The 13,878-nt window shown below is 53.2% G+C and overlaps 6 protein-coding genes across 6 annotated transcripts; 3 read left to right on the forward strand and 3 right to left on the reverse strand.

Annotated features, from left to right (window-relative positions):
* Positions 1 to 1,097: 1,097 nt before the first annotated feature.
* Positions 1,098 to 5,171, reverse strand: PHACADRAFT_260494 (uncharacterized protein). The gene is made up of 14 exons (XM_007398545.1): positions 4,948 to 5,171; positions 4,533 to 4,890; positions 4,242 to 4,471; positions 4,131 to 4,190; positions 3,845 to 4,081; positions 3,685 to 3,791; positions 3,600 to 3,637; positions 3,208 to 3,547; positions 2,992 to 3,156; positions 2,405 to 2,939; positions 2,070 to 2,342; positions 1,858 to 2,016; positions 1,566 to 1,805; positions 1,098 to 1,510 (listed from the first exon to the last, which is right to left on the reverse strand). The coding sequence occupies exons 2-14, from the start codon at positions 4,879 to 4,881 to the stop codon at positions 1,292 to 1,294; spliced, it is 2,952 nt and encodes a 983-aa protein (XP_007398607.1). The 5' UTR covers positions 4,882 to 4,890; positions 4,948 to 5,171; the 3' UTR covers positions 1,098 to 1,291.
* Positions 5,172 to 5,879: 708 nt separating this feature from the next.
* On the reverse strand, positions 5,880 to 9,146 carry PHACADRAFT_176271 (uncharacterized protein). Its single transcript, XM_007398546.1, has 11 exons — positions 8,948 to 9,146; positions 8,749 to 8,885; positions 8,549 to 8,567; positions 8,425 to 8,496; positions 7,556 to 8,373; positions 7,279 to 7,500; positions 7,047 to 7,223; positions 6,678 to 6,843; positions 6,491 to 6,623; positions 6,209 to 6,440; positions 5,880 to 6,156 (listed from the first exon to the last, which is right to left on the reverse strand). Exons 5-11 carry the CDS (start codon positions 7,859 to 7,861, stop codon positions 6,007 to 6,009), a joined length of 1,386 nt encoding a protein of 461 aa, XP_007398608.1. The 5' UTR covers positions 7,862 to 8,373; positions 8,425 to 8,496; positions 8,549 to 8,567; positions 8,749 to 8,885; positions 8,948 to 9,146; the 3' UTR covers positions 5,880 to 6,006.
* Positions 9,147 to 9,273: 127 nt separating this feature from the next.
* Positions 9,274 to 9,716, forward strand: PHACADRAFT_186434 (uncharacterized protein). The gene is made up of 2 exons (XM_007398547.1): positions 9,274 to 9,482; positions 9,546 to 9,716. The coding sequence occupies exons 1-2, from the start codon at positions 9,285 to 9,287 to the stop codon at positions 9,660 to 9,662; spliced, it is 315 nt and encodes a 104-aa protein (XP_007398609.1). The 5' UTR covers positions 9,274 to 9,284; the 3' UTR covers positions 9,663 to 9,716.
* A 925-nt stretch (positions 9,717 to 10,641) lies between these two features.
* On the reverse strand, positions 10,642 to 11,056 carry PHACADRAFT_260497 (uncharacterized protein). The gene has a single exon (XM_007398548.1). It carries the CDS (start codon positions 10,895 to 10,897, stop codon positions 10,658 to 10,660), a length of 240 nt encoding a protein of 79 aa, XP_007398610.1. The 5' UTR covers positions 10,898 to 11,056; the 3' UTR covers positions 10,642 to 10,657.
* A 527-nt stretch (positions 11,057 to 11,583) lies between these two features.
* PHACADRAFT_30791 (uncharacterized protein) lies at positions 11,584 to 12,550 on the forward strand (the record flags this gene model as incomplete). Its single annotated transcript, XM_007398467.1, has 4 exons — positions 11,584 to 11,589; positions 11,625 to 12,135; positions 12,179 to 12,463; positions 12,528 to 12,550. 4 exons carry the CDS (start codon positions 11,584 to 11,586, stop codon positions 12,548 to 12,550), a joined length of 825 nt encoding a protein of 274 aa, XP_007398529.1.
* Positions 12,520 to 13,800, forward strand: PHACADRAFT_198316 (uncharacterized protein; the record flags this gene model as incomplete). The annotated part of the gene is made up of 2 exons (XM_007398549.1): positions 12,520 to 12,765; positions 13,471 to 13,800. 2 exons carry the CDS (start codon positions 12,520 to 12,522, stop codon positions 13,798 to 13,800), a joined length of 576 nt encoding a protein of 191 aa, XP_007398611.1.
* Between the last annotated feature and the right edge of the window lie 78 nt (positions 13,801 to 13,878).

The raw sequence follows: 13,878 nt of genomic DNA on the forward strand, positions 1-13,878 counted from the left end.
CACCTTGCCCGTTCATTGTAACGCTCCACAACTGTTCCTTCTCTGTGCATGTACCTAGCACTTTTAAAACAAAATATATTAGCCTACCAGGCTCAGTGCAAGTGCACAAGTTCATAAATGTAGTCGCAAGAATATTTGGTGAGCGAGATCTGGTTGGATCTAGCCATCAGTAGCATGTTTCAGCCAGTTTTAGACTGCTTCTGAGCATCTACAAAAATACCATACCGTCTTTCACCTTATATATGTCATGATATGGGTATCATATTATAGCATGAATACAGAGCTATCTTAAAAAATATTCCCAGCACCTCCGGAGGCAGATTGAAGTAGCAAAAGCAAATTAATAAAGCAGGGAACACTAATAAACGAGGGTGCCATCATAGTAACCGAAGCTGGCTGCTGAAGCTGAAGCGCTGAAGGCTTCCACCTTCACGAGACCACATCCAGGACAGCACAAGTAATTTTTCTTTTGGGGCCCGAGCAAGTCTATAGGCATGAGCTTAACATACAAGAGCAACTTCTCCCTTCGCAGCTGTTCTGCCGGGTCTCGCGAAGGCAGTTATATAGTAAAGCAAGCTCTCACGAGAGAAATTTGGAACTTTTTATCGCAAAAAATATGCCAAAACAGCTTGGAAAAATAAGTAAGAAAATGTTGTATTTTTCGCTCGGCATCCGGCAGTCCGGCAACTCGGCAATTTGGCAGCCGAGCCGATTATCGTCCGGGTACCGCCGTCCCCGGGCGCTTTGATAAATGGCCTGGCGGACAATCGGCTCGGCTGCCGGATTGCCGAGTTGCCGGGCTGCCGGATACCGAGGGAAAAAAATACGACATTTCCTTATTTTTTCAAGCTGTTTTGGCATATTTTCTGTGACAAAAAAAGTTCCAAATTTCTCTCGTGTCTCCGAGTTTCCGCGTGTGATCAGTATCTTACTTCCCTTGTCCTCAAGTGGCCAGGGAGTTTTTGCATGTATAGGCCATAGACGTTAGACACCGAATCTCTCTTCCATGATCAAGCATAGGCTGATGGCTCATATTTTCACAAGTGCTGCGCGAGTGTGCCACTCAGCAGTAATCACCACGTTCAAACTTTGTCAGTGGCGGCTGACACTACTTTATCATCTTACTTCCGGCTACAAAAGTCACAAATTTTGCCACAGACATATTAGCACGAGTATTTCCCACACTCAGTCGACCATAAATTGTGCGTCGAGACTTGCTCTAACCTTGCGCCAAGGAAGATCATTGATGCTGACCGTTAACCGTCGCGTGTCACTCTACCTTCCTCCTGGATTATGCCACAAATCCCTTCGCCCTCCAGTAGCGCACCCACGAGCGAGCATATTCCTCCGACATGGGCTGAATGCCACGCATCGCTGGGCTATAGCGCACAAGTTCGGAGGTGTCATACGCCAGGTCGGCAACACCCTTTGCGCCGCTAGCATTGGCGCCTGTGTCACCCTGCGCTGGGCGGACGAGGGAATGGAAAAAGTCCATGATCTTGAGCGCGGGCTGGCCGAACACAGTGTGAGGACACTAGTCACATTAAAGGGAAAGGCGAGCTTACGATCCGGACGAGGTCCTCGGCCGTCGGATTCATTGCATGCTCTTCCAGCTTGGACACCCACTCTTGCACAGGGACGATGGGAAGGTTGCCGCCGAGCTCTTGGCGCAGACCGCGGAGGACGACGTCCCAATTCGTCGGGCGTGGGTGGACGACATTCACGAGCGCAGGGAGCACATCCTCCTCCAGGACCCAGTCGACGTACGCCTGGCCCACGGCGTCGAGAGGGATCCACGCGACGGGCTACATACATTATCGTCAATAAACGCTGACGGTACAAGGTAGATGTACTTACGCCACTCATGGCAGGGAGACAGCCCAGCGCAACGCTCGACTTCGTCATGATCGGCATCCACTCTGTCGTTCCCCATGCGCCCGTCTCCCTTGGGCCGCAGGCCTGGCCCATGCGCATGGCGGTGGCAGGGATGCCCCTTTCCCGCGCGGCGCTCAAGATCTGACATCGCGGCATTCAGAACAGACGCTGGAGCAGAGGTGACACGCACTTACATGCTCGACCACATACTTCGATGCGGTGTACCCGATGCTGGCGGCAATTTCGGGGTCGGGCAGAGGCTGCTCGGGAACGGGGCCCTTCGCAGGGTCCCATGCGTTTGCGATGCCGATGGAGGACGTCACCAGCAGCCGCACAGGGCGATCTGCACCTGCAGAGATGTTCACTAGCTTACACACACCCGCGACCTGATCCTCGAATGACTGCAACGCCAGGTTGAAGTTCACCGTCCAGGCATTGTGGACGACATGAGTCACAGATGCGAGGACCTGCAGCAGTGCGCCACCGATGAGCTCCCTGGCGCGCTAGAAGAGGACTGGGTAGGACACACCTCCTGATATTGCGCGTCATCCAACCCAAAGTTGTCGCGCGTGACGTCCCCCACGAGCGACATGAGCCGCGGATCGTCGAGCTCCTCCACCGGCAGACCACGCTCGCGAAACGCGGCTTCCAAACGTCCACGAGGGTCTGCCGATGGCCGATTGAGCGTGTATACACGAGCGATGCGCGGTTCCGCGAGGAGGTACGCGAGGATGTGAGAGCCAATGTTGCCTGTCGATCCCGTGAGAAGCACGACGGGTGCCGCGCCGCGACGGAGTGCTTGCGCCCGCGCTGTGGGCAGATTGTTCGTGTGCTTCTCGATCATGGCCCGAACCTCGCCCGCGCGCGTACGTGTATTCGATGTCGCGGCACTTGCGCCATCAGACGGGTCAACGAACGACGCGAGCGCGGCAGCTAGCTGCTTGATAGTCGGGTGCTCGAAGACGAAGTTTGAGGAGATATGCTGCACGGCCTGGCGAACATTAGAGCTCTCGGAGGCGCGCAGGGCACCGATGACGCGGTTGCGGAAGAAAGTTGCGCTGAGGCTATAAGAAGGGCGTAAGCAGCAGAGAGGGGGTCTCCACACTCGTTGCTTACCTGTCGAAGCCCTGTTGGAAGATATCAGACGCAGGAGATATGGACTGTCCTTGCGAAACAAGACTTGCAGCTTGGCGGACCAGCCAAGGCTCTAAATGCGCTGCTTCCCAAGATATTGGTGGCGCAATACCATAATTATTCGTGCTGGCGGAGATTGTCTCATAGCTAAAGCATCACTCAGCACGGCTGTCGCTTGAACGAATGCAGGCTACCTACAGCTCCTCGATTTTCTCGGAATAAGCGGCCAAGACCTGCTTGCGGATGATAGTACCCTTGGCCGCACGCGGGAGCGGCTTGGCTGGGTCGGTAACGATGATCATCTCCTTGAAGATCTTCGCAAACCCAGGGACCAGCGCGTTGGCCTCTTCAATCCACGTCCAAATCTTGTTGCGGAATGCGACGAGAGCCGCTTCGTCGTGAGGCTCGATAGAGTGCTCGGGATGGGGCTCGATGAGGATGCCTGGCTGCTCACGCTCGCGGCCGAACATCATGCAGCCGCCGACGAAGGGGCTCGACGTGATATAAGCCTCTTGTGGGATCGGAACGATCTTCTCGCCTGTCGGACGGGGGTGAGACGAAGGAACTACGCTGGTTACGCGGAAGCTTACCAGTGCTCAACGTGATCACATCGTCCTTGCGGCCGACACTAAAGCGGGTAAATATATTGCATCGCTTGAATAAGAAGCTACGCACATCTTCCAGAGATCAGGCTTCGTCGGATGTGGCTCAAACAGATCAGAAGTCGCATATGCCTTTTCGCCAGGCACATTGTACATGGCGATATCATAACCCTCGATTTCCTGCGACAGAGAGTCAGCACTGTGCACCTGCAGCAAAGCAAGCGTCAGCTCACGTAGATGACCAGCTCATACGTCCCGTCGCCCTGATTCTCCCACTTAATGTGGGGCGCGTCCACTGGGACGCGGAACCACGCCCAGTCAGGATCGGTTCTGGTACTCGTACGCGGGATCTTGTCCCATGGAACCACGGGGTTTCCGAACTCGGTCCCACCGTACCCATTCCGCAGCGGCACACCTGCCCGGACTAGTTTGTCTCCAGTCGAGAGGGCAAGCGGGCCACCACCGTAGAGCTGATGAACGTCAACGGAAGGTCATCTGGTGACACAAGGTGTGACTGACCAGCACGGTAAGTGTCTTCAAGTACTCGATGATCTCTGTATCCAAAGAGAGCGTCCATGCCTGTGGAAGCCAGCTTAGCCATGAGCAGAGTCCTGTAGAAAGAGGACGCACCTCAACGAAAGATGGCATTGCAAGCAGCGCTGTACATTTTGCGAGCTTCGCAACTTCATAGACATTCTGCGGATGGGGGACAACCGGCGGCGCAGGATCCTGCGGGGTGTAGATCACGACTTCCCGACCCGTCGCAAGAGGATAGGTCAGCTGCAAGAGCAGACCCATAGAGTGAAAAGTTGGCGGTGCCATTGCGCCAAAGCGCACGTCGCGGTTACTGCCATAAACATCTGCAAGACCAAAGCCATTATTATCGGCTGATACATACGATTAGGTACCGGAAAAACTTACTGGAAGCCATCCACTGGACCGTCCGACGATGGGCAAAGTGCACAGATTTCGGGTAGCCAGTCGAGCCAGAGGAATGGATGTAAAGCGACGGAGAGCGCGGTTCAACAGGCTTGTCCGAAGCAGGGTAAGGCTCCGCCTCCGCGGAAGCCGAGCCGGCCTTCCCAGCCAGCCCAGGGAACACTTCCGGCAAACCCGGCATATTGTCGACGCGAAGATTGATGCCCTTGGCTTGCATCTCCTTCTCAACCTGCTGCACTAATCCAGAAGTCGAAGCTTGACCAAGGATGCGAGTACACGACACAGTCTCGAGCATGTGAATCACCCCCTGGGACGAGTTGCGAGGAGACATTGGATATGGCTGTAATGAAACTCTTGTCAATATAGTGCTCCCCGGGGAATCCGACCATGTACGCACTACAAAACCAGCCCGTAAGAGACCAAGAATGACAGCAACATAAAGGAGCGTGTCGGTATGGAGAAGCAGGGCAATGACTTCTCCATCCGGCCCCTCCCTGTTGGGTCGCATGATGTGCGCAACACGGTGGCTGGCCTGTACCATCTCGTGATAGGTGACGGACACGAGCTCCTGTGGAGAGTCTTTGGATGGAAAGAGGAACCATGGGCTGTTCGGGTGGTGCGTAGCATGGAAGTCGGCGATTTGAGGGAGAGTCGGCAGAGAGCCGTCTGGTGGGGGAAGCTGAGGCACGTCCATGGTGATCTCTGTTGCATCTCAAGCTTGACACCGTGAGCCTTAAGTATTGTGTACATAGCAGGACGTCGGCTCGGGCAAACAGCGTGGAATCTATGTCACGTTAGCGCGGAGAGTGTTGTTGAATGTCGAATTATTCTTCCCATGGACAGCACGAGATGACATTGGTCGGGATGGGCCGTGGGAAGGAAGACTCTGCTTCTTCGTCCGAGCGGAGCGGGCGTTCGGCCCAACTATCCTCGCGATTCGCAACATTGCGTGGGGACTTGTCTTGTTTAGCTGTTTGTCGTAGCCGCTGAGCTGGCGCAAGGTTTTTCAATGCAACTTAACTAGTACTGTATGACAGCGTCCGACTGGAAAGGATTTGTGGCGTTGAAAGCGCGTAATTCAAGTTTGTAGTATGGAGGGCCGTCTCGCTCCAGCGGCCTCTTTGCATCGCTACATTACACTCGCCTGTAGCAACCGTGCCAAAATCAGCTCAGCCGTTTATCCGAGCTAGCATGTGATGTAAAAAACGACGAACATGGCATGACGGCTACCCCACATCCATCAAGGACATCTTTAAGCGTTCATGCATCGTGTCATCAGGGTGTTCTCCCTGGTACGCCGCAAAGTGAACAGTCTTTCGGAGAATATTCAGCCATTGAGTAGTTCATCTAGTGAGCACAAGGCTTATAGGCATCTCTAACACACCCTCCAACGTAACGATCTCGCACTGCCGCGCCAGGGATATCACTGAAGCAGCTAAGTTTGGATTGCAGCAGTCTATGATGAGTTACATTGCCCGAAGATGTCGCTGGGCACTTGCGAGTTCAAGAGGTCGATGAACTGGTCGAGCGACGTCCACGCCAGCGCAGGGAAGACGACGCCGTCGTGGATAACCCTCACAAAGTTGCTCCCTTCCACCTCCCAGACCTGCCATGCACTCAGTTCAAAGTAGGCCCGTAATGGGTAAGCGGAGACGCACCTCCATGACGAGCTCGCTCCCAAGCGAAGGCCAGCGCAGCTGCACTGTCTCGCCAAGGCCGAGCGCGGAGATGACCCTGATCATGGTGCCGTCGTGGCCGACGACGAACCGCATCTTGAACGTCTCGCCGCCGCTGCGGAAGAGCTCCATGTTTTGCGCGAGCTCCTGCAGGAAAACGCCCGCGGTTAGCTGGTTGTAGGCTGTCGCGTTCTGGGCGTTGCTCCAGATGTAGCTGCGCACTAATGAGCGATGAAGTCCGGAGCAAGGATACGAATGGCGCACTTGTACTCGAAGTCTCCAATGGAGAAGACGGTGCGGGCGTCCTGGTTCGTCACGCACTGTTCCGTCGTCGTGTTGCATGGCAGTGGATGGCCGTTGCACGTCCTCGATGAGAACGTGTCAAAGAAGTGGTCGTCTGCTCGGCACGTGAGCTGGAGATATTTGCGGAAATGGTGGCAGGATTACTTACACCACGAGGCCCAGTCCGCGAGACCGGCGGTGCCGAGCATGGCGTCCAGCCGCATCTTCAAATCCATGTTCTCCTGCAGATGGTCTGTCCACGCCGGGACAGACTGGTACGCGTTCCGGATGTCGTTGGCCTTGTTGCACGGGTAATTCGGCGGGATAGAGTCGATCTACCGGGGTCAGGTCAGGTCAAGAAATGGTATTCACTAAAATTATCGCGAAATTCTCGTTCTAGTGTTCTACTTGAAAAATTCTCTGGCGATTGGTAGCATGAAAGTTGCCAGAGGAGGCGGAATGCAGCGAGAGCAATGTAAGCGCTCCCACAACCAGTCCGTGTAAACAGTAAAGCCCCAGGGGTAAGACCTAGACTTACTGGTGACGGCTGGGTGGTGACGGGGAACGTCTTCGTTGCCATTGACGGGTCAAAGCCGACCAGCAAACCACTTGCAACCTGCATGGTGCGCGTCTCAACCGATGTGCGCATGAAGATGTCCTTTTCGTTCACGGACTGCAGGAAGCCGAGCTTCTGGCTGTACACCGACCAAAAGTCCTGCCAGCAAGCGTCAGTTCGGTTGCACATACGGTATAACACCCAGACAGCGCACCTGGCCATGCTCAATGGCGTCCTCGAGCCCGCCGCGCGTCAGCTGGCCTTCGTCGCAAGTGCCATTCCAGATCGTGCTCAGGAACGGGTGCCAGGGCGGGATGTCCGTTTTGTGGAAGACCTGTGCGGCGTTCGGGCCGCCATAGTTGAACTGCTCAAAGTCGCTGCAGTCCCAGGGCGTGTTCAGGACGTTCTCCTGCGGATAGAGGTTGTCGGGTGTCCGCTGCTCGGCGCCGTGTCAGCCTCCGGTGTGTCCCCGCGCACACGCGACGACGCACCTTGTGGTGACGGATGACCGCGTTGAGGTACACGAGCTTCGCGCCGGAGACGTTCGGCATCGTGTAGTGCGCCGCGTTCACGTGAGGCGCGTTGCAATAGTTGTACGTGTCCCACGGCAGGTCTGCGGGCGTCTGCGAGGTGTTGTACACGCCCGTCACGGACCCGAGGTCGGTCTGATTCGTCAGGATCACGCCAACGACGGACGGTCGCTGGCTCTGCGCTGCCGCATGCGACGCCCAGAAGGCAGAAAGTCCGAACACAGTGTACTTCCAGGCCATCTCAAGGGTGGGGTGCCACAACTCCATTCTCTCCGAGGTGCTTTATACGCGACTGGAGCTGCGACGAACGTGCGCAGGGCAGGAGACCTTCGCTGTCGCGTAGCGGGCCGCGGGGCGCGAAGGACCACGCTACTGTAAGATGGAAGGAGCGAAGGAGCGTCACGACGCGATGGCGACCGTATGTGGGAAAGAAATGCCTCCGCGACGGGACGCCCGCTGTTCGGAATTGCTGCAGACGGGGAACAGGGAACACCCTGACACAAACATTAAAGCAAGGGATACAACATATTGCGAGGAATGCTGCGCAAGAACGTCCATGTACTCTAATGTGCTGTCATATCGCTCTAGAGTTTGGAAGCTGAAGCGCACCGAATCAAGCGCGTATGAAGACAATAATGTCATGGCGGAGGCCACGGTTATGAAAGCGTCCGGTCTACGATTTTGTATGTCATTTAACAGTCTAAGCGTGCAAGAAGACAGTAGATTAGGTTGACGCATGGGTCTGTCTTTCTCGTCGCGGCAACTTGTGGGGAGTTCGCCTGGGTCGGATCAGCCATCGGGCGACCCTCAACCGAGCTGAGCGTACTTACAAGCCAAGCATACTACAACTTGGGCAAAATTGCTTACTTGAGCTTGGCGAACAGTTTTGGCGCAGTGCAATTCTGCGGGTAAGGTGAACAACTATTACGGTATAAAGGCGGGCAAATCACCTACGTCGACACAGTGCACCATACTACGCAGTCGCGTAAGCATTTTTATTGCAGGAACACGCAGAAAGCAGACTTACTGGTCTGTATGCGGCATATAAGTAGAAAGATCATGCTAGTCAGACGACAAAACACACTAAGAGGAAAGACACGCACAGCTGGTATGATAACGTCAATACGCGTCGCAATACATTTATTTAAGTATACACGTACAATTCCTCGATGCAGTTCTCGCCGTGGAAGCCCTGGCCAGCGTTGACACGCTCCTCGCAGTGCTGGAAATGCTTGGTGGCAGCTACGCACTTTGAAGACTGTGCGCACTCCTCACGAATGGCCGGGAGAATCTACCATTCCATACTGTTAGCGAAACTATTCCTCGTCGCGTCGCGCAGATTGATATGCGTACATCTTCGGGCTCCTCTTCTTCTTCTTCTTCCTCCTGGGCGGGCTCCTCCTGGGCAGGCTCTTCCTGGGCAGGCTCCTGAGCAGGGGCCTCCTCCTGTTTATTCTCTTCCTGCTTCTCCTCGGGGGCGTCGGCGTGCACGGTCGGCAAAAAAGACGAGAAGAACGACGAGAGGCTCATGGTGGATGTTGACAGAACGGCTCGAGCGGAAGAACGCGGTACTGCCCTTCATCTTTAGGGTTAGGGTCTACTTGATCATCGGCGCACACTGCGTATAAACAAAGTCAAACAGACCATCAGGCTCGACGAAATCGAACTACCATGTCTGCTGACGACCACCATGGCCATCTTCACTTGGGCAGTCGTTTACAGGGATTACTTTACGAATATTTACAACTACTTGGCTCGTCTTGAAGATGTCGACACACAACAAAAACTCGGTACCATCGTTGAGAAGGTGTTCGCTGACCGAAATCTCAGGTACACGAGTCTCTTAGCGCGCCATGGTGACGACGAGTTTGTCACTCGGTTCTACCAGGTACGCTCTCATGGAGGCACTGTTTCATATTATTATTACTCACCGTATGTCCCCTCCTCGCAGCTACCCGACTGGCCTTGCCCGCGCAACTCTCCGAGTGGCCCAGCCAAAAGGGCGAATTGCGAGCGCCGTTACCGACGAGTAAGGTGGACCCAGAACACATACGGTTACATCACGTGACTGGCGTCTGTCACGCTCGCATCAGTTTGGCCGGGGGAAAACCCTTCAAAATGTTATTGGAGCAGCCACACAGCATTTATGCAAATTCTGTGACTAGAGAATTGTAGAGTGCATGTGTGGAAAACTTTCTTTGGTTTCAGAATCTTTATTAATGTCCCTGTAAGAGAGTAATAAGGCAAAGGAGGCTCTGAAGCTACCCATTACATAATCAAAACTGATCCATGTCTCAAGTGTATATCCCGCAGAACATCGCACAGGCAATTTTGTGGGATGGAAAGGAGATTGAAAAGGAATTGCTCGAGCTTTGTGAGCCTTAAGCAGTGGGGAAAAATACAGAAGAGATTGAACTCTGAGTATGAGAAGGGGAATGCAAATGGCAAGTTATAGGGCAATGAAATGTGTGTACTGGTGTGTTTGGATAACCATGCAAATGTGGAGGAATCTATGGCGAACGGCCCAAGACAGGAGTCCAAGATCCCAGGTGTTTTTCACCAAAATCAGCCAGGAGCCTTTGAGTTGATGCGGCTTCATAGAATAATATTCACAGAGAGGTTACAACACACCTTATCATTCATTACCATTGGTACTGCTGATAAACCCACCAGCCACTGTGTGATTTCTGACAACACAATCCTCAAAGAACTCAGTTCTGCAGGGATTGTGCTCTGGTATAGCAAGCTCCATTATGCCAGGCTGGTCTTCTTCTTTTTCATGTGTATATCCTCACCTCTACTTATCCCTTCATATTTCTTCTGCACTTAATACTGCTTACAACAATGCTACTTCCTTGTACATACCAGTTTTCTCCATAATTACTAGTCGCCATGTATATATTGGGCCGAGTAATCACCTAGATGCCATGCTCTGCCACAGACATCACACTAAGTCACGGCATCACGTGATGTAACCATATGTGTTCTGGGTCTACCTTACCTCAAAGAACAAGTCTCAGATTATCCGGTTCTCGCTCGTATGCTGTCGTTGTAGAAGGGTTTTCAGCGCCAACACCAAGAACTTACATTTACCTTCTTTCCGCATGTACACAGATGGTGGACGGTGGCTTGACCAGGAAGACAGGACGTAGGTGACGCCGCAAGTGACGGAGTACCCCGCGACCTGAGGACGGCAGGAACGCGCATGTAAATAGGGGCCCGCTGTGCGCGAGTGTGCCGAGTCATCGCCTGTCGGAGCAGCGCGCCATTTCCGAAGCCTGACGCCACTACTTCGTTTTCCATCGCATTCGCAGGTTCTTCCCCAATAGAGACCCTTTTGTTAATGTTTACCTTCACTTTCCGTACACATAGACCTCCGGCCGAGAGCACGGCAGCGGAGCAGCGCTCGCATGTATATTAAAGGCGACCTCCCGCCGTCGAATGGAGCAAGCTCCCCTTTCCCCCACCTTCACCTCTAAAGTCTGCCCCTCCGAGCTTCGGGCACATCCTAAGAGCATCGAGAATACACTCGCGAGAGCGCGAGACGAGGTTCGCCCGCGACGAGCGCGGGCACGAGCATTTAAGTAAGAGTTTTATTAGATCGTTCATCGAGCTTAGTTACGCGTTTAGATATCGAGTTTAGTCATCGGCCGTTCCCTCCCCACACGTAAAGCCCCGCATATATCGAGCGCCGACCCGTACGTAGAATCCTCCTCCACATCGTTGAGAAGCAAAACAATCTCATAGTGTGCACCATCATACTGTTCACTTGTTCACACACTCACATACATTTCCGTAGAGCCTGATCTACGTCTGCAAGCTCCCACGCACACTCTAGAACCTGTGCTGGAAGAAGGTTTGGTTGCACACTGCATAGGTCGACAGCGTCTTCTTTCTTAGGGCAGTGGCCTTTGTCCTAACCACGTGTCTAGGCCGTGAGCAGATCGTTTCTGCGGCTCAGAAACGCAAGTCACTATCGACAGCCGCCCATGTCAGTGAGCTCATAGTGACTCAAAGCTCCACTAGGTAGGATCATGTCTACAACTTTCAACCACTGACATTATCTGCCACCTCTATTCAAATTTACAATCCTGTGTTCATTACCTTCCAGCGCATGATGAAGAGTACGAAGCTGTTCTCCTCTAAGGAACTTGGTGAAGCTCAGGACTTTTTGGCCTGCTGTTCAAAGTTTTACGTATCAAAATCAGCCCACCAGAAAGCAATGGGTTATATGGCATACATTCTGGGTGGTGCAATTATCAGCACCACTGGGTTTGAGCTCTCACCAGAGCAAAGAATTATTGAATTTGATAGTGTCTTCTTCTATTCTGCACCACCCAGCGTTGAGCGCAAATATCAATATCTGTTTCCCCTGGCAGGGATTCATGAAATCAAGAACGAGATTGGCAAGGCCGGCAACGACCCCATTGCCCAAGCCAAATGCCACTACGTAGCATTTTATTGCTCAGAAGAGGCTGGTATCAGAGACATGCACAAGCTGGACAGCTTGCTTAATACATCTTCCCCTGTAGTTGCGTGCGGTCTACGAGGCATTCCCCTGTTCTTGCTTCTTGATCACAACAGCTGGTCCCAACATTATGGTTGGCGGCGCGGTGTTTGCAGACCAAATCATTGTGCAACAACTTACTGACTACATCTCCATCGTCCCTCATGCCAAGAGTTTGGGGTCAGACAAGTCACCGCTCAGCGAAGCAATCTACTGCGCTGCTCAGCTTCTTTGTGCACTGAAGATTGCTCTCATGGAACTGAATGATTACTACGCTTATTTTAGGGTTCGCACTCCCACTTTGTCCACGACCTCGCACCCATCTGCATCCCAAACTAACGCTCGGGTGTTTTCATCTACAAGTAAGATTTCGATGTTCAGTGCGCAGGAGCTTTCTTACATTGGACCTCACTTCACCATGTTCAGCATCCAGAATGGGATGCAGGTGACTCTCGAATACACCAGCCACTTATCGCCTGATGAGCCTTTGAAAGCACTCTTCAAAGCTCTCGCCAACATAAGCTCCAGCCTGACTGAGGTTGTAGTCAAGTTCGCACTTACGTACTTGCATGAAGGACACGAGCTCCTTGCCAATTCCAATCTGCTGCTGGCACCGAAGCTGTGGTACTGCGAGAAAGTTGACAGCATCAACATATATGTCATTGTGATGGATTACAGTTCCAGTTGTACTGGCGAGCTGTCAGCTGCCAGCCGCAAATTGTCGTGGGCGTAGCCCCGGCCTCCTATTTTATTTTCATTTTCTCCGATTTATTTCACGTTTGTACGACTCTCCAAACGTCGTCAGTGCATTGGCACCAGTTTACAAGTCCTAGCCGCGCGCCAACACCTTGAGAGCGCATCACCGACGAGCACGCATCAGCGCATCAGACGCACCTGTATTGCCGCCGCCTCATTGCCACATCACGCTTCCTCGGTAACAGCCGCACTCCAATTGGCAACGGGCATCCCATCCCTATCGGCCCGACAACATCATACACTATGACACACCGGCCTCCGTCTATCACCGAGTCCGATCGGCAATGGGCATCCCATTCCCGTCGGCCCGACAACGTCATACGCTATGACACACTGGCCCTCACTTCTCCGCCAAAAATCCCCTAGACACTAGCAGCCACCGTAGCACAGTCGCTTATGTAACGCCTGGTCTGTGCGCAGCCTGACTAGTATATAAGGAGCTCCTTTGTCGCTACCTAGCCCCATCTCAACCTTGTGGTTAATTGGGCTAGGTAAGCCTTTGTTTGTATCGTAGTACAGTTACTAATACAACTTGGTTAATTGGGCTAGCTGAACAAGCTAACGCATAGTCGCCAGACCTCGTCGGTGCCGCCTTCTGATTAGATCCACGCAGGATCCCTCATGGTGTGTCGACGCAAGTCCACATCACAAATGTCTTTGTGATGCAGTGAACGTGCTCCATGAGGCCAACTTCGTCTTTGAGGATCTCTGCGAACCGAATGTGCTGCTGTGCGACAATGGGGCGATGCTTATTGACTTTGACTGGTGTGGCAAGGAGCGTGAGGCGTGTTACCCAAGCGACATCTTGATGGACAGTGATATGCCTTGGCATGCGAGTGTGCAGCGCGAAGGCCTGATCACCAAGGAGCATGACTGTCACCTCCTCGACAAACTTGCTGGCCCACCTGAGCAGCAAGGGACGCTGCTGGGCAATGTTGCCTGATATCAAGCATGTTTGAAACTGCTGATCCTGTATGTAGAGCTAGTAATCTTCTGTTAATTCATACAATCTCAATATTCA

The sequence above is a fragment of the Phanerochaete carnosa genome, assembly GCF_000300595.1.
Source record: "Phanerochaete carnosa HHB-10118-sp unplaced genomic scaffold PHACAscaffold_8, whole genome shotgun sequence".
In the NCBI taxonomy this organism is placed as follows: Eukaryota; Fungi; Basidiomycota; class Agaricomycetes; order Polyporales; family Phanerochaetaceae; genus Phanerochaete; species Phanerochaete carnosa.

What these genes read in the sequence shown, in the direction of transcription:
- PHACADRAFT_176271 (XM_007398546.1), bottom strand. Translation starts at nt 7,861, where the DNA reads ATGGAGTTGTGGCACCCCACCCTTGAGATGGCCTGGAAGTACACTGTG. An exon ending in CGGTCATCCGTCACCACAAG is followed by an intron (nt 7,501 to 7,555) that starts GTGCGTCGTCGC and finishes GGCGCCGAGCAG; the next exon opens with CGGACACCCGACAACCTCTA. An exon ending in TCACCACCCAGCCGTCACCA is followed by an intron (nt 6,844 to 7,046) that starts GTAAGTCTAGGT and finishes TGACCCCGGTAG; the next exon opens with ATCGACTCTATCCCGCCGAA.
- PHACADRAFT_186434 (XM_007398547.1), top strand. Translation starts at nt 9,285, where the DNA reads ATGGCCATCTTCACTTGGGCAGTCGTTTACAGGGATTACTTTACGAAT. An exon ending in TTGTCACTCGGTTCTACCAG is followed by an intron (nt 9,483 to 9,545) that starts GTACGCTCTCAT and finishes CCCTCCTCGCAG; the next exon opens with CTACCCGACTGGCCTTGCCC.
- PHACADRAFT_260497 (XM_007398548.1), bottom strand. Translation starts at nt 10,897, where the DNA reads ATGGAAAACGAAGTAGTGGCGTCAGGCTTCGGAAATGGCGCGCTGCTC.
- PHACADRAFT_260494 (XM_007398545.1), bottom strand. Translation starts at nt 4,881, where the DNA reads ATGTCTCCTCGCAACTCGTCCCAGGGGGTGATTCACATGCTCGAGACT. An exon ending in CGAAGTATGTGGTCGAGCAT is followed by an intron (nt 2,017 to 2,069) that starts GTAAGTGCGTGT and finishes CCGCGATGTCAG; the next exon opens with ATCTTGAGCGCCGCGCGGGA. An exon ending in CCGAGGACCTCGTCCGGATC is followed by an intron (nt 1,511 to 1,565) that starts GTAAGCTCGCCT and finishes GTGTTCGGCCAG; the next exon opens with CCCGCGCTCAAGATCATGGA.